General features: G+C 42.2%; 1 protein-coding gene across 1 annotated transcript; it reads left to right on the forward strand.

Moving 5' to 3' along the window:
• Window positions 1-185: 185 nt before the first annotated feature.
• LOC119899506 (polymeric immunoglobulin receptor-like) lies at window positions 186-12,186 on the forward strand. The gene is made up of 8 exons (XM_038714086.1): window positions 186-318; window positions 602-928; window positions 1,211-1,531; window positions 4,542-4,841; window positions 6,131-6,244; window positions 6,447-6,557; window positions 6,693-6,760; window positions 11,671-12,186. Exons 1-8 carry the CDS (start codon window positions 276-278, stop codon window positions 11,830-11,832), a joined length of 1,446 nt encoding a protein of 481 aa, XP_038570014.1. The 5' UTR covers window positions 186-275; the 3' UTR covers window positions 11,833-12,186.
• Window positions 12,187-24,980: the final 12,794 nt, after the last annotated feature.

The following is a 24,980-nucleotide window of genomic DNA, read 5'->3' on the forward strand; positions in this document are numbered from 1 at the left end:
GTTACTTGTTACATGTACTACAATGCAATTGCCTCTCAGGGACAAATACAGTTATATGAATTGAACTGAAGTCAGTTTTTACAAAGTTTTCACAAAACAGGAACTGAATCTGTTCCTGTTTTGTGATGTAATTTTTTTTTTTTTTGGTTTGGTTGATAAAATACTAGTTATCTAAATACGGAAGTAAGAGGGTTGAACATCTGCATGACATGCTGACACATATTGTGGGTGTAACTGTTCAATATTAGACACAGTCTCTGTTTCTTTGGAATAGAATGAAGATGTGGAGCCTTCAAAATCAGTTATTCGCCCTGTGCAGTAAGTTTCTTGAAATTAGTAAATAACTGTTTTTATGCAAATATGCACAATATTGCAGAATACTATGTTCTGATATTGCTTTTGGTATTTTCATTATACAGCTGTAGCACAGCATTTTTTCTACATTAGATAAAAAATTATTTCGTAGACATCAAAACATATTCAAATGTACATACTGTATTTGTTTAGTGACAAACTGATGAAGAACCTGCATAAATCAAAAATTAAAGCCCATATCCAAATTATTTATTTATTTACATTTCAAGTTGTCTTCTCTTTGCAGTTGCTCTGAGCTGTGTAAGGAGTGCCGCAGAGGAGATCCATGTGTTTGGATATGAAGGCAAAGAAGTTCATGTTCCTTGTCCCTATCCAGAGGGTTATGAATCTTATGAGAAGTACTTGTGCAGGAATGACTGTAGTTACGATGATGTTCTCATTACAACGACAGAAAGAAAGAAGAACAAATACTCTATCAATGATGTCGATGTAAAACGGGTCTTCACAGCAACCATCTCTGATCTGAGTTTTATGGATGCTGGAAAGTACTGGTGTGGGGTGACCAAGAATGGAAAGGATATCTATACTGAAGTACAGCTGGAAGTAAGACAAGGTAGGTAAATAAATTAATCAGAGTGCTGAATCTCTCCATTGTCAATTAATTATTTCATTACACTTATCAAGACCTTGTTGTTGAATTGCTTTGGGTTGTCCACATAGTGAATTTTTTGTATGAGGCAATAGAACATTAAATCGTAACAATGATCTAAAAGGAATACAACACTGTATATTTTAACATGTTAACATTGTGATATTGATTATTTTACTTTAGTAAAGAATCTGAATTGTTATATCTGTGCCCAACAGTCTGTGATGTTGTTCATTTTTCTGACAGACAGGTGCTGTGACCAATCCACCAAAGTCCAAAGTTATGAAACATCTTCAGTGTCTATTAGTTGTCCATATGAGCCAGAGTACCAGAACAACCTCAAGTACATCTGCAGAGAGAACCAACCCTCCGCATGTCAGCAGCAGGCAGTAATCACCTCTGACAACAATAGAAACGGACGGTTCAGACTCGATGATGAAAAGACTTTGAGGAAATTCACAGTGACCATTACTGGTTTGACCCGAAGGGATTCTGGATTGTACCTTTGTGGTATCCATAGAAACACCGGCCTGGATGTTTTCTCTGCTGCTGAACTAGAAGTCAAAGGTGAGAGATCAGTTGAACATCATCTTAAAGTGAACCATTACTTTTCACAATATGCAAATCAGTCAGAAAACTATTTTCTTTATTTCTCAAAATAAAGTCAACATTTGAAGGAAATCACATTTTCTTATCTGACCTGAATACTGGCTGATTACAGACCTGTCAGCCTGTCTGCATTTTGCGTATCAGGGACACGTTTTGACATCAAAGTACGCTGTTACCATTTGTCACAACGCAAAAGCTGGTTACGCCGGTGAATTAAATTTTGCACGTATGTGCAATTTATTCCCCCCCCCCACCAGACTTTTGACAACTCTCCCTCTGTTGGTTAGGTTGTTTAGGGTATAGGGTTAGGGAATACATTATGTCAGTGACGGGAACACAAGACTGCGTGTGTGTGTGTGTGTGTATTGGCATTGTGTAGTCTGTAACCAGTGTTGGAAGAAGTACTGAGAGCTTTCACTTAAGAAAAGTAGCAATACAACAATGCAAAAATACTCTATTACTGCGTTCAAAACTGTTCCCATTTATAGAGTTATATTTTCATACATTGTTGGAACATTAATACTGATTTATTGACGTACACATAGGCAGCACTTTAAAGTTGTCAATGTGAAGCTATCTTTTGGTAGTCTAATCTACAACAGTGCTATTTTATACTTATTTTATAAATAGGATCAAATGTTTTAAATATATAATATTGATCTGAAAAGTAAGTAGTAACTATAGCTGTGAAATAAATATAATGGAGTAAAAAGATTACTCTCTAAAATGTAAGAAATTTGAAATCACCAAGTAAAGTTAAACCTGCAGCCAGAAACCTGGGTGTAAAGTTTGACCATGACATTTCTTTTGAAAAATATATTACAAATGTTGTTTGGTCTTGTTTTTACCAGTGAAGAAACATTTCAAAAATCAGGTTCTTTCTCTCTTGGCCTGACCTCAAGCAGATCATCCATGCTTTTATTTCATCTAGGTTGGATTACTGTAATTCACTGTATTCAAGGCTAAGCAAAAAAAGTATCTCACATCGTCAGCTAGTACAAAACACAGCCGCTCGACTTAAACACAAAGACAAGATCACATCAGTCCTGTTTTAGCCTCCCTTCACTGGTTACTTGTTAGTGTTAGAATTAAGAATGTAGAAACTTGCGGCGATAGCGTTTCTGGAGCTTATCCACTGGGTAACTCTGGTCAACAAGCGATAGCTTGCCTGAGGTGAAGGCATCTTCAATGGAGAATAATTTGTGGATTTAGGGAGGGTGAAATCTCAAAACTAACTGAAGCTCCATTTAAGGCTTAGGTTTCTTGCCTGATTGGACGAACTACAAGGTGTTCTGTGGACCTTCAAGCCCTAGCTGTTTACATGCTGCTGGCAGGAGCATTGTACGCTGAGAGCCATCATCCAAAATGGCATAGGTCTCTAGGGTATGGTGTCTATTCCGCAGGATCACTTTGACCACCTTTAAGAGAACTTTGGGAGAGCTGGGGATTTAAATATAGGACCTTGGAGTCTGTCTCTTTGGTTTACATGGTAGAGAATGCCCAGGTGCTTCCCACTGCAAACGGAACATGGCTTTTTCAGATTACAGTTTGTTGCCATATGTGATCCTGTACACCTCCAACATTTGCCAAGGCCCACTGGGATTGAGAGGGTGCTGGAGACACATGGGGTGGATAAAGTGCTAGGGGCGCCTGGAGAGGAGGCAGAGCTTGCTGAGGAGGGGGCACTAAGGTTCCAGTAGAGCATGCCTTTTCTGGGTGGTTGGGCTTGTAATCGTTATGTTTGTGGATTGGCAATTGGCATGCACTGTGTGCATGTATTTGAGTGTGCGTGCACTGCATTTGGATGGGCCTACTAACTTCAGTCTTCAGAATCATCACCACAATCACTTGAGGTATAAGACTTATATGAACCTTGCTGCCTCTCTAATGCATCCTGTCTACTAAGAAGTTGCATGACCATGTGTCTGATTTGCTCAATTTTGGCATGTGTCGTGGTTGGGCAAGGCTGCCCTTCATAACTGGACTCAGCCCCATGTAGATGCTCTACGCCTGATTGTGGATGGTGAGAGGCTTGATAATGCTCATAATCCTGGAGATATGAGGGCACATCTCTGCCGTGCTCCCCGCCTGGGTCCCTCTTCATCAAGCTGTTCTCCCTGATCCATACCCAATGCCTAAGCACTCCGGCTCAAAGGACCATGTAGAAACTTGCGTTTGTGGAAGCTGGATAATGTCTAGAGCTTCTGTATTGGCACACCAGTCAAAATATGAGGACCAGAGATGAGAGCCATTCCACAGTTTATTGTCCTTTAAAGTTTCTTACTCCAATATGACTGACAGATGATTGAAAATGAAAACAATCAGTAGACAGAAGTTACTCTAATGGGTCATAATCAAATTAAAGCACTCATTAGCTGTTGAACAAGGAAACAATAACTATAACAGATATACAGAACTTACTTAACTTAAGTCCCGCCCTCCTGGAACTGGGCAGGAAGGAGGATTTTCTACAAAGATTTTATTGATCACTTTTAAAACTTTTAATGGTTATTCTTCCAGCTACATTGCTGTATTGCTACTTCGGTATTGGGCAGGGCCCTGTTAGCTGTTCCGAAGTCCCGGCTGAAGACTAAAGGTGACTGGACTTTTGCAGTTAGAGCCCATCAGCTCTGGAACACCCTGCCTGTGAATCTGAGGAAGGATCAGTGACATCTTTTAAATCACTTCTCAAGAGACATACTTTTACAAAACAGCTTTTTATTGACATTAGTGCTTCCTTCCATTTCTATCTGTTTTACATGTCTATTTTATCTGTATCACTGTTACCACACAAAAATCTTATTTCCTTTAACCTTATGTAATTTTAGGCTACTTGATTTAATTTGCATCTGCTTTGAAATATTTGTAATGTGTATTCAACCATGTAAAACATTTTGTAACTCTTTGTTTTTGTTAAGTGCTGCATAAATAATGTTGGCAGGTCAGCTCAAAAGTCCTTCTGTTTCAGAGTGGTGCTGTGTGCAGACAAAGAAAATGAGCGGCACTGTGGGACGTCCACTAACTATGCAGTGTCCTTATCCCCCACAACATCGGAATAACAGGAAGTTCCTCTGTAAGGGAGACCACCGTAACAGCTGTGTCAACGTGGTGACTCATCAAAGCAGGTTCTCACTGCAAGAAGATGTTTCTTCCAGCTCTTTCTTGGTCATAATCACAGAGCTGAAAGCAGGAGATGCTGCGACATACTGGTGTGGCTCAGACTCACAGTGGAGTCCTGGAAACTACACCAAGATTCAACTGTCAGTAGGTAAGATTATTTAAAGAGCAACAGATGGAGAAATCAGCTCAGAATATGACAGTAAAAGTGAACATAGCTGTAAATTATACCCAGATTTGATCCCTGCTGTAAAACAAAGGACTGGACACTGCTGGTGGTGTTAGAGGGCATAGGCAGAAAGGTCTCCCCCCTATCTGAGGGGTGTCCCCCCCTTAAAAACCATCAAATAATATAATGATATATACTTAAAATAACTGTGTAAGTAGTTAAACAATACAAATGTAAACAGGGCAATTAAAGTGCATTTTAATTTTTAAAACATTTTCAGTCCCCCTTCCCTTGCCGCACAGTGGTTTGGTCCACTGCCTGCTTTCCTTCTCACAGGAGTCCGGTGGGAGAAAATGAGTTCGAATCCTTAAGTATTTGTGAAGGTCCAGTAATGTTAAATGGGCTGGCTGGGCTGTTTTATACATAGCTACGAACGTAGGCTACGCACGTAGCCAGGCATTTATACTTGTGCGTCCGTGTGTCCGTCAATCTGCAATTACACCCCTAAACGCTAGTCAGCAGTAGCGCTACAGCGTCCACTGTGTCGACTTTTGCCGTCCGTGCAGGCTAACTTCCGGTTTAGAGCTCCGCTAACGTGAATGGGGTAAAATTGTAAACGTGCGGCTGGTGTAGCCTTTTCAAATCTTATCGACCGAATAGATCAAATTCTGATAGTGAAACGAGTCATTTTGCTCGGGTTGTGATGGTCAAATATATTGATCCACCGTGTTACAGACGCCGTTTTGGCGTTACTTCAAAGCTCGGACACTTCCTGTCGGCTCTGAGGCATTGCGAGGCTACCCAGCCGACCAATCACAGAGCTTACGGTCCGCGTTGCCTGAACGTGTAGTTACATTTTTGAGGAGGTGCACGTCAGGCTACGCCGTAGGTGACGGCGTAGGGTAGGGGGCTATGCAGAGGCTACGCCCCTCGATTTGACGCACAAGTAAGTAAGACTTGTGTACAATTTTGCCTGTATTATTTGTGTCCCCTTCAAAAATTGCTCTTGTGAAATTTTATGTATATTGTCCTACTGTCGGATGAAATTTACGCCCATGCTAGAGGGTCACCAAAATAAATCCTCTGGGGACTGCAAAATTGACAGATTTCATGTCAAGCCATCCAGTAGTTGTCCAGTAGAGATATGAGTGATTGGTGTGACCATGTTGGTGGACCATCCAACGGACCGACAAACACTGCTGTCCCCAGAGCTTTGCTAGCAAACAATATGACTATATGCCAAGTGTACTAACAAACCTTTTCTCTGACAGTCTTTCCACGGCAGACCAGCACTGTGATCTCTACCAGCACTGTGATCTCCAACAGCACTGTGGTGGAACCTGTTGGATCACAATCAACAAATATCTCTGGCAAACATTTCAAGGGTACGTGTGTGCACATGAGGTGAACCAACAGTCATGTTAAAACACACTGACCATAAATGGCTCCAATACACGGCTCTAATATTTGGTGTTACGTCTGCTGTTTTATCTTTGAGATTGTGTTAAGAGATATTGGGTGTGTGTGTGGGTGATGGGTGTTCTCAGGAAGTGTATATTTATACTCTGTTCTGTTTCTCCTTTATAGATGCAGCGCTCTTTTACCCTTTGGTTTTTGTTGTGCCCGCTGTACTGATCATACTGATATTTCTGCTGGTCATAGTTATATGTTATAAATACAAAAGTTACAAAGGGCAAGGTATGTTTTACTTACAGTCAAATGCATGCACAGAGACATGCACACATACTCACAGGATAACACACATGTATTACACATGTATTATTATGCACACAGCCAAATTGTGTAACTATTCCTTATGCTGTGTGTTTCCAGGAGCTGGAGTCAACATGAACAGAAACCAAACCAAGTCAGCAGACAGAGAGGAAGTGATCAGTACAGATGTAAGAATACTGAACTCCAAAGCTTTGCTAGTAGAAACACGAGACTGCAATGTTTAATACAGTCCACATTACAAACGTGTGGGACTGTCTGATGATCTTACTATTTGTGAGGCTGGATATGTAAAGTTTGTTTTTTGGGTGTCATTAACGGAACATCAATCAAATCCAGTGAACCATAAATGTGCTTAGCAAATTTCTCTGCAGTCTGTAGATTGTCTTGTGAACTCTGACATAATTGGCTCGTGGGGGTGATTGAGAAAACCTCAGGACCGAAAACTAAAGGGGTCCATCCTCTTAGGAGCATGACTGTGATGAAAGAATATGAGGATAATATTACTATATAATATTATTCAATTGTGAAATATTTTGGGCTCAACTGGATATTTTGGCCCAATGATGGCATTGGAGAAAAGATCAATAGGTCACCAAAAACCAAAATTCTTATTCTGGTTGCCATGAATATCTAGAGGAAAGATAAAGACAAATCATGCTGATTTTTCATTGAAAAAATAGTAAGCCTTGCAGACTGCGTTGCATGACTCTATGGATGACAATGTTAGTCTGTAACGTGTTGGGTAAGTCAGTCCACCACATCAGTCCAGACTGTAGTCTCTGAACAATTATTAGATGGATTGCCATAACATTTTGTACAGACATTCACGGTGTCAAGGTGATGAATCCTGACCACTTTGGTGATTCCCTGTCCTTTCATCTAGCGCCATCATCAGCTCAAAAGTTTGCAGGTGCATCTCAAAAAATTACGAAGAAAAGTCTAATTGTTTGTCTGGCCATTCATCATCATCATCGGGTTTCAAATCCAAATTAAAGTCTTAATATGAAATATGAATCATCACCAACATCCTACTAGTTTTCTCCCTATCATTTTCAAGAGTGCAGGTGCATCTCAAAAAATGTTTTTCCTAAATTTTTTGAGATACACCTGTGTGACCTGCAGAACTAATAACGATCCCATCAGCCTATGCTGTAATTTGTGCTTGGTTGGCTAATGTTAGCTTGCTAAGACGCTGAACTGACTGTCAATGTAGTACTTTGCCAACATTGTACTTGCTAAACATCCACATATTAGTATGTCATTATTTATTAGTGGACCAAATCCATGACAACCCAGAGTTGAGACCAGGAGGCAGAGTCACAGTCTAACACACTTCTCTGCCCTTCTAATTCAGGAGTTACTTAATGACAATCCTATAGTTTGTCTTACTGAAACCTGGCTGGGTGATGGAGAATATGTTAGCCTAAATGAATCCACCCAGTCCACCACCCTAGTCATATTAATACTCACATTCCTCTAGGCACAGGCCGAGGAGGTGGAGTTGCAGCTATCTTCAACTCTAGCCTACTAATCATCTCTAAATCTAAACAAAATTAGTCTTAGTCTTTCACACCCAAGTTGGAAATCACTGCAACCAATTATTTTTGTTATAGTGTACCGAGCACCTGGTCCGTACTCTGAATTCTTATCTGAATTTGCAGAGTTTTTGTCAACTTTAGTCCTTAAAACAGACAAAGTTATTATTGTAAGGGATTTTAATATTCATGTGGACGTTGAAAATCACAGCTTCAGTACTGCGTTTATCTCTCTGTTAGATTCAATTGGCTTCTCTCAGAGTGTTCATGAACTGACTCACTGTTTTAACCACACCCTCGACCTTGTTCTGGTATACGGTATTGAAATTGAACATTTAATAGTGTTCCCACAGAATCCCTCTTTATCTGACCACTGTTTTGATAACTTTTGAGTTTGTATTGCTGAACTACACGCCATTGGGCAAAAACTTTTATACAAGATGTCTGTCTGATAGTGCTATAGCTAAATTTAAGGATGCGATTCCATCAGCTCTAAATTCATTATCAAGTCACAAAGTAACGGAGGACTCCTATACTAATTTCAGTCCCTCCCAAATCAATCATCTTGTTGATAGTGCTGCAGGCTCGCTGCAAATGACACTTGACTCTGTAGCCCCTCTAAAAAAGAAAATAATAAAACAAAGACAGTTAGCTCCATGGTATAATACTGAAACTCGCAAATTAAAGCAAAGATTGCGGAAACTTGAGAGGAATTAGCGTTCCACCAAACTGGAAAATTCTCATTTAATTTGGCAAGATAGTCTTAAAACTTATAGGAAGGCCCTCCGTAATGCCAGAGCAGCGTACTACTCGTCATTAATAGAGGAAAATAGGAACAACCCCAGGTTTCTTTTCAGCACTGTAGCCACGCTGACAGAGTCACAGCTCTATTGAGCCAAGTATTCCCATAGCTCTCAGTAGTTACGATTTCATGAGCTTCTTTAATGATAAAATTCCCCAACTATTAGAAACAAAATTCACCAAGACCTGCCCTCAACTGGCACCGACTTATCTCTTAACTCAGGAACCTTAGAAACAGCTGTGGAACCAGATACATGTTTAGACTGTTTTGCTTCCCTCAATCTTTACCAACTAACTTCAATAATTTCTTCATCTAAACCATCAACCTGCCTCTTAGACCCCATCCCAACTAGGTTGCTTAAAGATGTTTTACCCTTAGTCAGCACTTCTTTACTAGATATGATCAATCTATCTCTATCAACAGGCTATGTACCACAGTACTTTAAAGTAGCTGTAATTAATGTTTTAGCCAACTATAGACTTATATCTAACCTTCCATTTCTCTCTAAGGTCCTGGAGAAAGCAGTTGCTAAAAAGCTGTGTGACTTTCTACAGAGCAATAGTTTATTTGAGGATTTTCATTCAGGATTTAGAGTTCATCATAGCACAGAGACAGCACTGGTGAAAATTACTAATGACCTCCTTATTGCATCAGACAAAGGACTTGTCTCTGTACTGGTTTTATTAGATCTTAGTGCTGCATTTGATACCATTGACCATCAGATCCTATTGCAGAGACTGGAACATTTCATTGGCATTAAAGGAACAGCTCTAAGCTGGTTTAAGTCCTATTTATCAGATCAATTTCAGTTTGTACATGTTAACGATGAGTCCTCCATGCACGCCAAAGTTAGTCATGGAGTTCCACAAGGATCTGTCCTCAGACCAATCCTCTTTACTTTATATATGCTTCCTTTAGGCAATATTATCAGGAAATGATACTCAGTTATATCTATCGATCAAGCCAGATGAAACTCATCAGTTAGCTAAACTTCAAATGTGCCTTCAGGATGTTAAAACCTGGATGACCTGTAAATTTCTAATGTTAAACTCAGATAAAACTGAAGTTATTGCTCTGGGGCCTAAGCACCTCCGTGACGCATTATCTAAAGATATAGTTTCCCTTGATGGCATCGCCCTGGCCTCCAGCACCAACGTGAGGAATCTTGGAGTTATCTTTGATCAGGACATGTCGTTTAAGTCTCACATTAAGCAAATTTCAAGGACCGCCTTTTTTCACCTACGTAATATTGCGAATATCAGGAACATCCTGTCTAAAAATGATGCAGAAAAACTAGTCCATGCATTTGTTACTTCTAGGCTGGATTATTGCAATTCCTTATTATCAGGCTGCTCGAAAAAGTCCGTTAAGACTCTTCAGCTGATCCAGAATGCTGCAGCACATGTTCTGACAGGAACCAGGAAAAGAGATCACATTTCTCCTGTTTTAGCTTCTCTGCATTGGCTTCCAGTAAAATCCAGAATAGAATTTAAAATCATTCTTCTTACCTACAAAGCTCTTAATGGTCAGGCACCATCTTATCTTAAAGAGAGAAATAGGCCTAGACTGCCGGGGAATTTCCCATGATCCACTGAGCTCCTCTCTCCTCTACTTTCTCTCCCTCTGTATGCAACCTCATCCCATTATTGCATGTTACTAACACAACTTCTCCCCTTTCTGGTAGTCTTGTGCTTTCTTGTCCTTCTCCCCACTCCTATCACCTTCCTGCAGGTGTTTCTGGCTCTGGAGCTGTGGAGTCTGGATCTGTGGCTGCGAGTCACCTGCTGCCCCCGTGTTCCTGCTAAACACCCTCTGCTACAACAACTATTGTTACTAGTCCTATTGTTGTTATTGTTATTATAATCATTAACATTACGATTATTATCATTAACACTACTATAAATATCTATACCATTTTTTATTTATTCATTTAGTCTATAGTAACATCACCTTTACTGTCTGTACCGCTGTGTGTGTATATTGGGTAGGCTGCCTCCCTCCCCTCTCTCTCCTCCCATCCCTCTCTTTTTCTCTCTGTTCCTCTCTCTCTGTCTCTCTCTCTCTCTCTCTCTCTCTCTCTCCTTCACCCCCAAACCCGGTCGAGGCAGATGGCCGCCCACCCTGAGCCATGGTTCTGCTCGAGGTTTCTGCCTCTTAAAAGGAGGTTTTTCCTTGCCTCTGTCGCCTAGTGCTTGCTCTTGGTGGGAACTGTTGGGCTTCTGTAAATAGCATCATAGAGTACGGTCTAGACCTGCTCTTTTATGAAAAGTGCTGTGAGATAACTGTTGTTGTGATTTGGCGCTATATAAATAAAATTTAATTGAATTGAATTATGAGCATGTTAGCATACTAATGTTAGCATTTAACTCAAAGCACTAAATATAAACTCACAGAGTGTAGACTCTTACTCTTGTTATCTGACAGTGGTGCCAGATGAAAGGTCAGGAGTCACCAAAATTGTTAGTAATCATTTTCTTTGGCCAGTAAGACTTTCAAACCAAATCACAGCACTATGACCTGTTAATGGAAAGATGTCTTGCTCTGGACCAAAGTACTGAGCAAATGAAATGATCCTACCAACTGATTATCAGGCGTTTTTTAAGTTCTGTTGCTAGTGTGGCAGAATGCAATGTTTTTTTTTTATTATTACTCATGTGGATTTCAAAAGATATGCATAACAACATGAATTCTCTGTGTAATGCCACACTCTGATCTGTTTATGTTTTTGACTCTTTATTAGATTTATGAAAATCAAGATGTTGTAGCATGCTCAAAGAAGGGGACCTCCAAACCACAGAGCACCTGTGACCACTATGATGATGCCGGTGAAGACCAGTCTGTGTACCAAAACTTTGCTATAACAGAGGATATCTACTGCAATCAAATAGCCAATAAGAAATAAACAGCAAGCACATCTGTAATCACCATTTGGATCCAAAAGCTCCTGTTTGTCAATTAACAGCTGACTGAAAACAACAGTATTATGCTTATTTGCACAGATTTATTTTATATTAACCATCAGATATATTTCATTCTTAATTTCATTACTTTGATTTATATTTTTGCTTTTCCATTTACATTAATTGGGATTGCTTACTAATTAATATAACAAACTTGCACTCCTCGTAAGAAATTGTAATAATTTCAGCCAAAAGTATCTATATATGTGTGTGTGTGTGTGTGTGTGTGTGTGTGTACACACACTGTATATCTTTAGTAAAAGTGAATAATAAAACGAAACCAAGGAAAACCAGTACTTACAGACCTAGTCTTTATTGAAACAACTTGTCAGCATTGTTTTTTGCACTATATAAATAAAGTTACATTCAAACAATATCAGCACATTGTTAGTGACTGCCAGTTCTAGACATTTGATGAACTGAAATAAACAAGGGATTCATCATCATCATAAATTACACCATGATTCAATTCAATTCAGTTTTTATATATATATATATATATATATATATATATATATATATTATATAGCACCAAATAACATCAGTTATCTCAGAGCACTTTTCATAAGAGAGCAGGTCTAGACCATACTCTGTGATGATATTTACAGAAACCCAACAGTTCCCACCAAGAGCAAGCACTAGGCGACAGAGGCAAGGAAAAACCTCCTTTTAAGAGGCAGAAACCTCGAGCAGACCCATGGCTCAGGGTGGGCGGCCATCTGCCTCGACCGGTTGGGGGTGAGACAGAGAGAGAGAGAGAGAAAGAGAGGGGAGGGAGGGAGAGAGAGAGGGGAGGGAGGCAGCCTTATATATATATAATATACACACAGAGGTACAGGCAGTAAAGGTGATGTAGGTACAGACTGAATGAATAATGGTACAGATATTTATAGTGGTGTTCAGGATAATAATCAAAGTGTTAAAGATAATAATAATAAGAATAGCACTTGTAACAATTATTGTAGCAGAGGGTATCGAGCAGGAACACGGGGCAGCAGGTGACTCGCAACCACAGATCTAACTCCACAGGTCCAGAGCCAGAAACACCTGCAGAAAGTGATAGGAGGAGAGAGGAGAAGGACAAGAAATCACATGACTACGGAAAGGGAAGAAGTCAAGTTAGTAACATGCATTAATGGGATGAGGTTGCATACAGAGGGAGAGAAAGAAAAGAAAGGAGCTCAGTGGATCATGGGAAATCCCTGGCAGTCTAGGCCTATAGCAGCATAACTAAGGGATGGTTCAGGACTCACCTGGGCCAGCACTAACAATAAGCTTTATCAAAGAGGAAAGTCTTAAACCTAATCTTAAACGTGGAGACAGTGTCTGCCCCCTGAACCCAAACTGACAACATATTCCAGTGATATTCAGATGATATTCACACCTATTGCATGGTGACTGAGCTGGGGTTGTGCTGTGTATTTAGCCTCATGTTACTGCATCTTCCACTGTGGTCATCAAAGAGTAGACCAGTCCGACTCTAACGTCTGCTCTGCCTTTCTGTTCATCCTGACACACACACACAGCTCACAGGATGATCCTTTAGTCTTCTGAAGAAGTAGAATTCAAAACGACTGACTGACTGAGCTATAGTTCTCTTTATAAGAGCTTCTAAACAAGTCCACTTCCTACAAAACACACAGTCAGACTTTAAAGTGTGTCACTGAGCCCTACAAGAAACTGTTTGCTAACACGTTCAAAACTCAATACAGTGGACGCTGTAGCGCTACTGCCCACTAGCGTTTGGGGGTGTAATTACAGAATGACGGACACACCTACGCAAGTATAAATGCATGGTTACTACGCTATACATGGGAGCTACGCCGTAGACTACGCACGTAGACCCTACGCAGGAGTATAAATGGGCCTTAAATCATACATATCTTCCAAAATTTCAAACCATTACTTTAAAATCACACAGGCTATGTTTAAAACACTATAAAGCTATAAAAAGCCATACACTTAAAGTAAATACAACAATTGAAGCCAAACTAAGAACTGTTACTTTTCTTGATGAAGTGTGGCTGCATCAAAAGCCGGCATCAATATGGTGAAGTACCGACACTGTATGTATTTATACTAATGACATTGATATGGTAGCTTGATAGCAAGGGCGTCACTTTGTGTTGAGAAGTGGTGGGGACATAAGGGCTCAGATTAGAGCTGTGAAGAGACACTTAGTTCACCAGACATCACAATACGCGATATTAGGTTCACAAGAACAAGACCAAAATATCCTTAAACAGTGTTTAAAGATATCTTCAATGCCGTGATATATGAGCGGGGGGTCTGGAGGGACTTCCCCCAGGAAAGTTTCCTGCATTCTGGTGAACATTTTTACACCAATTTCTGGTAGAAATGTTTTTTATTTATGTAAAAGGAAAAACAAAATTCAGGTGGCAGGTGACATTTCAAATATAAAAATGTAATAGAATATAATGCTTCAACTTTTCTCATGTAATATCATCCCTGCTGAGGCAACATATAGCCTATATAGGCATTATTTAGTCTTCCCTCATTTTATGTTATGTGGGAGAGAACAGAAAACTTGGCCAAAAACAAACTGTGTCAAGAAGTTGTGAAAGTTACTGATTGTTGTATGCACGTTTTTGGGTCATTTTATAATCAGTAGCTTGTTTTTTCTTTAGCTTAAGTTACGTTTTTTGGACAATGCACATTTGTTTCTTCTATATTTTAATTGCATTGCATGTTTTCTTAATGTGCAAATAAACCTTTCCTAAAGGCATTTTCATTTGTTATTTAACTGTAACTGTACTATATTTCAGAATTTTTTCCCCCAACAAATTATGCTTTAAAAAAGTGGTGGGGACATGTCCCCAGTGTCCACAGTGTAAATGACACCTATGCAAGAAAAAGAAAAGACGTACCCCAAATTAGATTTCTTCATCAGGTTTCCAAAAGGTTTAGGGCAAGAAAAACAGAGTGTCATTTGAGCCATTACGTCACCAGGTCATCTTTCCGGGGCTTTAGTCCCCAATGTTTTGACTGTAGCCCTGAACAACAGCAACAAAAATATTTTCCATGTTAATATAATCTTCATGGGGCAGCCTGTCTCGCAGTTCTTCAAAGAGCGCAGGCTACTTGCAATAATATTGCTACATTTTGTTTTAAGTTCACGTAACGTGACCCCCCTCACCATAACTCAGCAGGCCTGCAGAGAGAGAGAGAGAAAGAGAGAGAGAGCATTGCTCACAGCTTCAGGACTTGCCCGCAACTACTGAATTGTCCCTAGCAAAATTGCAATCGATTCATTTAAATATAAATGTTGTCGGTCAGTGTCTAGTCAATGTATTAACACAAACAGTTAACAGTCGCTGCAAAGAAGTGAGAGAATATCATTACACCTGACCGCAACACCTGACGCTTTGTCATGCTGTCTCTGTCCCCCTCGCTCTGAGACACTAGCCTACTGTTTTACTTTCTCCAGGATGCTTCATTACCTCTAAAGCAGCTGTGAGCTGCGCTTTATCACAGGTGCTGAAGAGAACATTTGTTTGGAATTGTGGTGATATTGCTGTCTGATCACAAGTGTTTTCAGTTTTCTTCCTCTGATGAAGATCAGTGCGCTCGTCTCATCGAGTAGGCTACAGTCCCCGACGGCTCTGTGTCTGTCAGACGGTCAAAAGGGGGTATACACAGGGGTGGACTGGTAATCTGGCATACCAGGCAAATGCCCGGTGGGCCTACGAACAACAAGTGTTTATTAACAAATACAAATGCTATGTTGAATAATAAGCCTACAGTGCATTGTAAATATAGAATAAATCTCTATATTTAAAAATAGTAACTTAAGGTAAAAAAGAACAAGCTACTGATTACTGCATTACATTGTATTATAATTTTATATTCTGAATTGTCACCTGCCACCTAAATTTTGTCCTTCTCTTTATAAAAAATAAAGACATTGCCACCATAAATTGGTGCAGAAAATATCTCCGGAATTCAAAAAAGTGTTTAATGCTCGAAATCTTCTAGGGGAGGACCCCCAGACCCTCCTATCAAAGTTTTCATCAATAACTTATTTTTAACTGAATTCAAGTTAATTAAGCTAATTTATGATTGAGGTGAAAAGGTGCCATATGCACATTTAAAAAGACTTTAGGCTACTTCAGGCATGCCTGCATGTATGTAGACTCAGCTGGGATGAAATTAAATGAGAAATTTGATCTACAGGAGAAAGAGAAGAAGAGAAGAGTCTTGCACGGTCTGGCTCTGAGGAGCTAGATGTGCTTAGCATCGTGGAGAATGACTTCGGGGAGACGGAACGTCATCAGCCCTCGCCGGGATACGATGAGTTGTTGGAAGTGGTGACGCGGGCTGTGGCCAAGCTGCATATTGATTGGCCACAGGCTGTGCAGCAGCCTCCAGCTGGCAGTAAACTGGACGAGCGGTTTCTGCAACACCAAGCGCCACTCCCACATCGGCCCTTACCATTTTTTCCATTTTTTCCAAACCCTTCTCTGCATGGCTGTCTATGTCCCCCCGGCTGGACTACGGCAACGTGACGGATGTCAGACAGCACGGCTACAGAGCGATGCCACGGGTGGAGGAGGCACTTGCGAGCTACCTCTTGCCCAACCTCTCTTCATCCCTCCGGACGCCGGCGCTCCCCACCAAGCCGTGTCGGATGATGTCCAATTTGGCGGGCAAGGCCTACATGGCAGGTTTCAACACGCCAAAACACAGGGAGAGGTGTTTGACCAATATCTCCCCCGCCGGTAAGGCTCCAGGACCGTGACAGCTCAGGAAAGGCAGGCGCAGCCCTCGTCCAGCGCCTACCGCCGCAGCTAGAAGCAGAGTGTCGCTTCACAGGGTCCCTCTCAAACAACCTGGGACGCGAGGCGGCACTCTCGCCCACAGCCTCCCAAGAAGACAGATCTGAGGACCGTCCTTCAGTCTCGGCGGGTCCAGGGGAAGAGGTCCTGAGGCTTTGAGTAGGGGGACCCACTACCCCCCGTCCCACTACATCAACAACTGGCTCGTCCTGGCCCAGTCTCGGGAGTTAGCGGTTCGGCATCGAGATGTTGTCCTCGCCCACCTTCAGCATTTGGCGCCGCGAAGAAGAGCGTGCTGACGCCCGCCCAACGGACTACGTACCTAGGGGTGGTGTGGGACTCAACGATGATGCAGGCCCACCTGTCTCCCGCACGCGTCAAGTCCATTTTATCCTCAGTGACCAGAGTGCAGTTAGGCTGCGCCATCACTTTCAGAGGGTGTTGGGTCTCCTGGCAGCAGCGTCCAGTATAATACCTTCCGGACTACTGCACATGAGAGCCCTGCAGTGGTGGCTAAAATCCAAGGGATTCTCCCCGAGGGGAAATCCGCTCCGTCTGATAAGGGTTACGAGCAGGTGCCTTCGTTCCCTGTCTGTATGGAGGAAATCTTGGTTCCTGTTCCAAGGTCCCGTGTTGGGAGCGATCTGTCGCCAAACTATTTCGACAGATGCCTCACTCACAGGATGGGGCGCGGTCATGGACGGCCGCTTTGCGAGAGGCTCCTGGCAGGAGCATAATTTCTCCTGCCACATAAATTGCCTGGAAATGTTGGCGGTATTCAGAGCTCTGAGGAGTTTTCTGCCTGCTCTCCGCGGTCGCCACGTCCTTGTCAGAACCGACAATACGGCAGTGGTGGCCTATTTGAATCACAAGGGGGGTCTGCGCTCACGCCCGTTATGCAAACTGGCACATCAGATCCTCCTGTGGTCCCAGCAGAGACTGCTGTCCCTCAGAGCGATGTACGTCCCTGGGACCCAGAATCAGGGAGCAGACTTGCTGTCGAGACAGGGGCTGAGAGGAGGTGGAGACTCCTTTCCGAGGTGGTGGAGTTATTATTGGAAAAGTTCGGCCCTATAGATGTGGACTTGCTTGCGTCACGAGAGACTACGCACTGTCCCCTGTGGTTCTCCCTCTCGCCCCCAGCCCCACTAGGGCTGGATGCCATGGTGCAGACGTGGCCGAGGCAGAATCTGTATACATTTCCCCTAGTCGCTCTGCTCCCGGGGGGGTCTGGAGCGGGTCCGTCAGGACGGCGTCAGTCTACTACTAGTAGCCCCGTTTTGGCCGGCACGAGTGTGGTTCTCGGATTTAATATCGCTCCTGGAGGGCCCGCCCTGGCAGGTCCCTCTAAGGAGAGACCTGCTGTCCCAGGGCCGGATCCTTCACCCGCACCCCACCCTGTGGCAGCTGTGGGTCTGGCCCCTGAGGGGCCGCAGTTCCTGGAGGCGGGCATGACGGCAGGAGCAGTCGAGACACTACTCACACTACTCTAGAGCCCCATCCACGAGAAGGATGTACGGCCTGAAGTGGAATGTGTTCACCACCTGGTGTAGAGAACGGGCGGTGGACCCAGTTACCTGCTCGGTAATTGTGATACTGGAGTTCCTCCAGCACCGTTTCTCCGCGGGACTCTCCCCGTCCACGCTCAAAGTATATGTGGCTGCCATTGCAGCATTCAACTCTGAGTGATGGGCCCTTGGGGAGGCTTCCACTGGTCGTGCGCTTCCTCCGTGGAGCCCGGAGGATGAGACCCGTGACTCGTTCCAGAGTTCCCACCTGGGACCTGGCAGTGGTTCTCGAAGTGCTGGCTGAGGCCCCCTTCGAACCCCTGGAGTTGGCTGAGGCCAAGCACCTGACCCTTAAGATGACCTTTCTCCTCGCTATCACCTCTCTGAGGAAGGTGGGGGATCTCCAGGCACTTTGGGTTTCTCCCCGATGCCTGGATTTTGCCCCGGGGAAGGTCAGGGCCATCCTACACCCTTGTCCAGGTTATGTCCCTAAGGTTCCAGCCAGATTGGCAGGGTCCACGGTGCTGCAGGCATTTCATCCCCCACCTCATGTGACGGCGGAGGACGGGAGACTTCATCTGCTCTGCCCTGTGAGAGCGAGTGCTTTGTGCACTGGTGCGCAGTCATGTTGGAACAGTAAGGGGCCATCCTCAAACTGTTTCCACAACGTTTGGAGCCCCTGAAAAACAACCCCACACCATGATTCCCCCTCCACCAAACTACACTTTGCACAATGCAGTCGGGTAAGTAGGGGTAAACCGGGGCGAAAGTAACAAGGCAATTTTCTCAGAGCCCTGACTGCGTTTGCAATCCAAGCTGTGACAGCACCTTCAGCACGCAACCCTTGATAGGGCTGCCAAATATCGCATGATTTCATCATCATTTACCGCGGCCATCTTCAGAAAACTGTTTTTAGTGCAGGCAAGTAAATTTCTGAAGCGGTACTGTTTTTCGAATAACAAGTTGTGTCTCTCGTTTCATGTGTCACAGTAATGATTAATCTACAGGTTATTTAGTGCTTTAACACACCCTGAAGTTTGCCTGTCAGAGTTTTTCAGTGTAAAAATAAATTGTGTTGATATGTCAGGAGTTCCTGTCGGGACGAAAGTAACACGCATGACCACAAGTGTTTCTTTTGTCCCGATGCTAATGTGGTGACTTTCTCTGTGTTGCAGCATGTATTGAAACATGTTTATGTTATATTATATATATTATAAGAGAAGAGAGGTACAGAAAGACAGACAGAGGTCTAATTCAGCCAGATGTTTTCATGCACATTTTGGAATTAGTATAAAAACAGCTGGATAAAAACATGACTATTTTTACATTATTTTGAGAATATATATTTATGTTATGAATATTCATTTTCATATTGTTCATATTGTTGAAGAAATGTTTTATAAAACTAATACTTTTGAAACATTTGAAGAAACTGTAAATGGACAATAAATAAAATCAAAATGTAATTTATAAATTTTTTGCAAAGATAAAGGACAAAATACTTTTGCAGTTACATATTTACAAGGTCATAGTCATGTATATTTAATAAGAACAAGGGAAACACAAAAATGTAGTTGTGTTAGTTTCAACCCTCCTTACTTTCAACCCTGCTGTGTGTTTATTTTGACACTGCTGTGTGTTACTTTCAACCAAACTGATGGGGTCGGAAGTAACAATGTGCCGCTTATGTTTAAAGTGAAATTATACAGAAGTCGTTCTACATTTGTATAAAATACCATCTGATATTGATAGACCACACCTGTGAGTTAGTGACCACAGCAAAAATGTATCAGTGTCTACAACATAATGTTTTAAAATCAGGTATTCCTGAAAAATGGTACTTTCGCCCCTGCTCTCCCCTATTGTTCTCTTGAAAACCGCTAAACCCAGATTCGTCCATCCGATTGCCAGAAAGAAAAGTGTCTAGTGTCCAGTGGTGGCGTGCTTTACACCACTGCATGCAACGCTTTGCATTGCACTTGGTGATGTAGGGCTTGGATGCAGCTGTTTGGCCATGGATAACCATTCCATGAAGCTCTCTACAGACTGTTCTGGAGCTAATCCAAAGGCCACACGACATTTGGAGGTCTGTAGCTACTGACTCTGCAGAAAGTTGGCGACTCCAGCATTCCTCAGCATGGGCTGACCCCACTCTGGGATTCATTCATTCATGGCTGAGTTTCTGTTGTTCCCACTTTGTTTTAATACCACTGCAAGTTGACCGTGGAATATTAAGTAGTGAGGAAATTTCTCAAAGTGGTGCTACCAGCAGAGTTTCAAGAGCGGGACCACACATCAATGACGTCACTCCCGGCATTTCCATAAATACCCACACAACACACTTCCTTTTCTTGGCTCTCGCATTCCGCACACGAACTGAGACCAAGCAACATCGCGTTGAACACGCTACGCTAACATGCTATAACGCGAATTATTACAAGCTACTTCCATCCACTTAACCTCTTTGAGAAATGTTGGCACATCGCTATCACCATCAGACGATGAATTATTCAGACGGATTTGCGACATCTTCTACATTTATGTCAGCAGACCCAGCAACAGAAGCTGAATTCTCTCCTCCGTCTCCATGTTTGAGGCATAGTCTTCAACGTAAAGAGACATTTCAAGATCCCTGCAGCCTTCCTCTTAAGCTGATGACACACAGGGCAACTTTTTGAGCAATGTTGCTGGGCAATCTTGCTAGTGGGAAGTCCGACTATGTTTTGAACAGATAGCGGCGGTGCGGAGCGGGTGGCACGATTGCTCTAAAAGTTGCTCTGTGTATCATCAGCTTTACAGCAGACTCGCTGTCCGTCTGCATCCACACCATCTGCGCTGGTTACAGCATCCCTCACTTGACTTGAACCTTAGACTTTAAGTCAACACTCGCTCTCTTTGGTGTAATTTCACTGCATCTCCTCTTTGCTTGACATTCAGCGTCATGCCCGCAATTCAGTCATTCCTCAAACAACATGCTTTCTACTAAAGCAATCCGAAGTCCAGTCAATTGGGCCAGCTTACGTTCATCTTTTTCTCCAAAGTCCAGTCATCTCTGAACCATTTAAGACCCTCGTGAACTATAGGGAATCCTGGCGCACAACCATGTCTTTTGTAAGGCATTTCTCCCATCCGTTACTTCGGTCACTCCTCCAGGATCTGAGCTACCATTCAGTCTACCGTGGCGTCATTCCCGAGCATCCGATACAGATCATGCACTGCTGGTCTTACCAAGCGTACCATCACTACACTTCAGATCTCAAGATCCCAGATCACCCAGTGTTCTCTCAAATAACTGGAAGCCTTTTGGGGGTCCGTAGTGCCCAGGTGCTACGGCGGATTTCCCTATTGTAGCTTCCCCACAACGCTTTCGAATGTCTATTCAGCTACTGCAAGCCTCATACATCTTCTGTTTGTTCTATAAATCTATAAATCATTTAATCGTATCTGGTGATTGTGGTCCTTGCTAGTGAATGGACAGGTAGCAACCTATCACAGCACCACACTTGAATTCACTGAGCTCCTGAGAGCAACCCATTCTTTCACAAATGTTTGTAGAAGCAGTCTGCATGCCTAGATGCTTGATGTATATATATATATATATATATATATAGAGAGAGAGAGAGAGAGAGAGAGAGAGACAGACAGACAGAGAGAGAGGATGAAATGTTTTAAACATAAAATATTGATCTGAAAAGTAACTACTTACAATAGCTGTGAAATAAATGTAATGGAGTAAATGTTTTAAACATAAAATATTGATCTGAAAAGTAACTACTTACAATAGCTGTGAAATAAATGTAATGGAGTAAAAAGTACAAAATGTTGTGGGGTACAAAGTAACATAAAAAGGAATTAACTAAGTATTACAAGTACCTCAAAATTGTACATAAGAACAACACTTGAGTAAATGTACTTTGTTCCTTAACATGTTGAATAACCTAATGATATGGCGGTGAGTTGGGAAATGACTGTGCAAAGCGAAGTGGTGTAACAGCACGTGAAGTGTTACACTATTGTTGTACTCAAATTATTTCCCCAAGATTCGCTGGTTGGCTCAAACGTCCTTCTGTATCACAGAGATGTGCTGTGTGCAGACAAACAAACTGAACGGCATTTTGGGACGTCCAGTAACTATGCAGTGTCCTTATCCACCACAACACCGGGATAACAGGAAGTTCCTCTGTATGGGAGACCACCGCTGCAACTGCACCAATGTGGTGAAGAGTGAAAGCAGGTTCACACTGCAAGATGATGTTTCTTCCAGCTCTTTCTTGGTCATGATCACAGAGCTAAAAGCAGAAGATGCTGCGACATACTGGTGTGGTTCAGACTCACAGTGGAGCGCTGGAAACTACATTAGCTCAGTACATTTTAAATTCAAGGTCTTTTTTTCTTATTTTTGTTGATGTGGAAATAAATAGGACTAAGAATCAATAATAGACAATAATAAAAGGACAATAGAACTAAGAATCTTTTTCTCTGACAGACTTTCCAATCCAGACCAGCACTGTGACCCCTAACATAACTGTGGAACCTATTGGATCAAAATCAACACACGTTCCTGACAGAAATATCAAAGGCATGTTTATGTATGTATTTTTCAGATGTTACACACATTAACATGGTGGTGTTCATTGTGCCTGCTATACTGCTGATACTGGCGTTTGCCCTGGTCATAGTTTATAAATGCAAAGTGAAAGGTATGTATTAACACAACATGCACCAACACACACATTCATAGACACTAACTGTGACTCCTTATGTTTTGTTGTAAACATGTGTCTCCAGGACCAGACGTCAGCGAGAACAGAAATATAGCAAAGACTGCAGGTGAAGACCAACAAGAGTCTGTGTATCAAGACCTCACAGTGAAAGAAGATATCTACTACAATCTGACACCACCAAAAATTTGAGTTGTATGGGGCAATGGATAAGACACATGCCTTTGGTGTGAGAGACCAATGTGTCCCTGAGCAAGACAATTAACCCCTCGTTGCTCCAGAGGCGTGAGACCTCTGACATATATAGCAATTTTAAGTCGCTTTGGATAAAAGCATCAGCTATAATGTATTGTCTCAACAGACCAACACACATTCATGTACCAGTGCAGTATTTGTCAGGACTAACTTGGTCTTTGTGATTATTTATATGTAGCTGTTATTTAATTACCATGAAATATACTTCATATTGGTAAAGAAAGCTCAGAAATGCGACAGCAGGAGGGCTCTGCAGCAGATGAACATCATTATTACCCATCTATGATATCGACATATAAACACGATTTATTTTTACACTGAAAAACTCTGACAGTGTTAAAACACTAAATAACCTGTAGATTAATCATTAATGTGACACATGAAATGAGAGACACAACTTGTAATTCGAGCCCAAATGATACTAAAAGGCAGTACACCCTTCTACTGTATAAAATGTTGTTTGTGTGTGTATGGTGCAAATGCTTTTCCTTTCCCCAGCATACGCATCAGCCCTCATGGAGTCAACTGCACCTATTTTTTATACATAATATCTTGAGAATTGTACAGCTTTGGTTTGCTCGAGTCTTTTCTAGTTAAAATTTTTTTCATTTTGACCATACACATTTGGTGCATCCACACAAATATTTTAAAATGTTCCAGTCTTCTGTTTGTGTTATTGTTAATTTTAATTTATAAATATTAGAATTAGTGCTGGGCAACAATTAAAATGTTTAATCACGATTAATCGCAATGTTACACGCAAAATTGAATAATGAATTCTGAAGTAGTGTATTGCGCACTTAAATGTACTGCTACGTCACGGGTAAGTCACAAGATTGCTGATGTAATTGCTGACGTAATCTGTACTCTGTGCATGCGTTGGCGTTGGTAGCCACCTGTCGGAAGCTCTGTCTTAAACCGGACTCTTATCCAGTTTTAATCCACACTTTTTAGTTAAATTTTTTATATCCTTTTTATTTAACTTAAGTTTTTTACTTAAGTTTTACGTGGGTTAAGGATTTTTAGTCATCCGGCATGGATTTTAAGCTAGATGACCGCAAAAACGCCATCAACGCTACTGACCACAACAAAGCTCCAGTGACTATGCTAGCCGAGATTACTCTGCCCCATGAGGACTTTACACTCCTTAAGAAAGCGAACCTTACGGAAGACATCCGACGACTTTCAGAGGAACTCAAAGAGAAAGATTCCCTGCTGACTGGCTTTATGGATGTGGCTTCAGTATAAGCCAAACAGATTGTTTCTCTTAGCTCAACCGCTAACATCCAGGACACCGTGCTATGGGACCCCTCTACCCTTCCGAGGCTTTCCTCTTGCTCGACTCCGAAGCATCAGTCAACCTGGGCTGATCCCGTGGTTGCAAGAGAGGCTCGGATGGGGCTGCCTCTCATCTGCATATCGGCCTCTCCAACCGCTATGCAGCCCTGTCTGATGACACTCCGGTCCATCCAGCGGATGCACCTGCAGCTTCGAGTCTCCCTGATACGGATCTCTTTCGACGGATAGTGCCTGCCGACACTGTTGCATCTCCTCCACCGGCTATATCTCCCGCGCTGGCGCTGATTAAAAAAACTCCAGGACCTAATGCCATCGCTCCCGTCCTCCATCACAAGGGTGATAGTCCATATGGGAACAAATGACACTGCTCTTCAGCAGTCCAAGCTGACAAAATCAGATTTTAACCGTCTTTTTAACTTTTTAAAGCAGTGTGGAAATTCTGTTTTTATCTCTGGTCCCATTCCCACAGTTGGTCGCGGTGCTGGCCGCTTCAGTAGACTCCTTGGCCTCC

The sequence above is a fragment of the Micropterus salmoides genome, unplaced genomic scaffold (assembly GCF_014851395.1).
Source record: "Micropterus salmoides isolate LMB-PRFRI ecotype aquatic unplaced genomic scaffold, ASM1485139v1 Ms_hic_scaffold_12, whole genome shotgun sequence".
NCBI classification, from domain to species: Eukaryota; Metazoa; Chordata; class Actinopteri; order Centrarchiformes; family Centrarchidae; genus Micropterus; species Micropterus salmoides.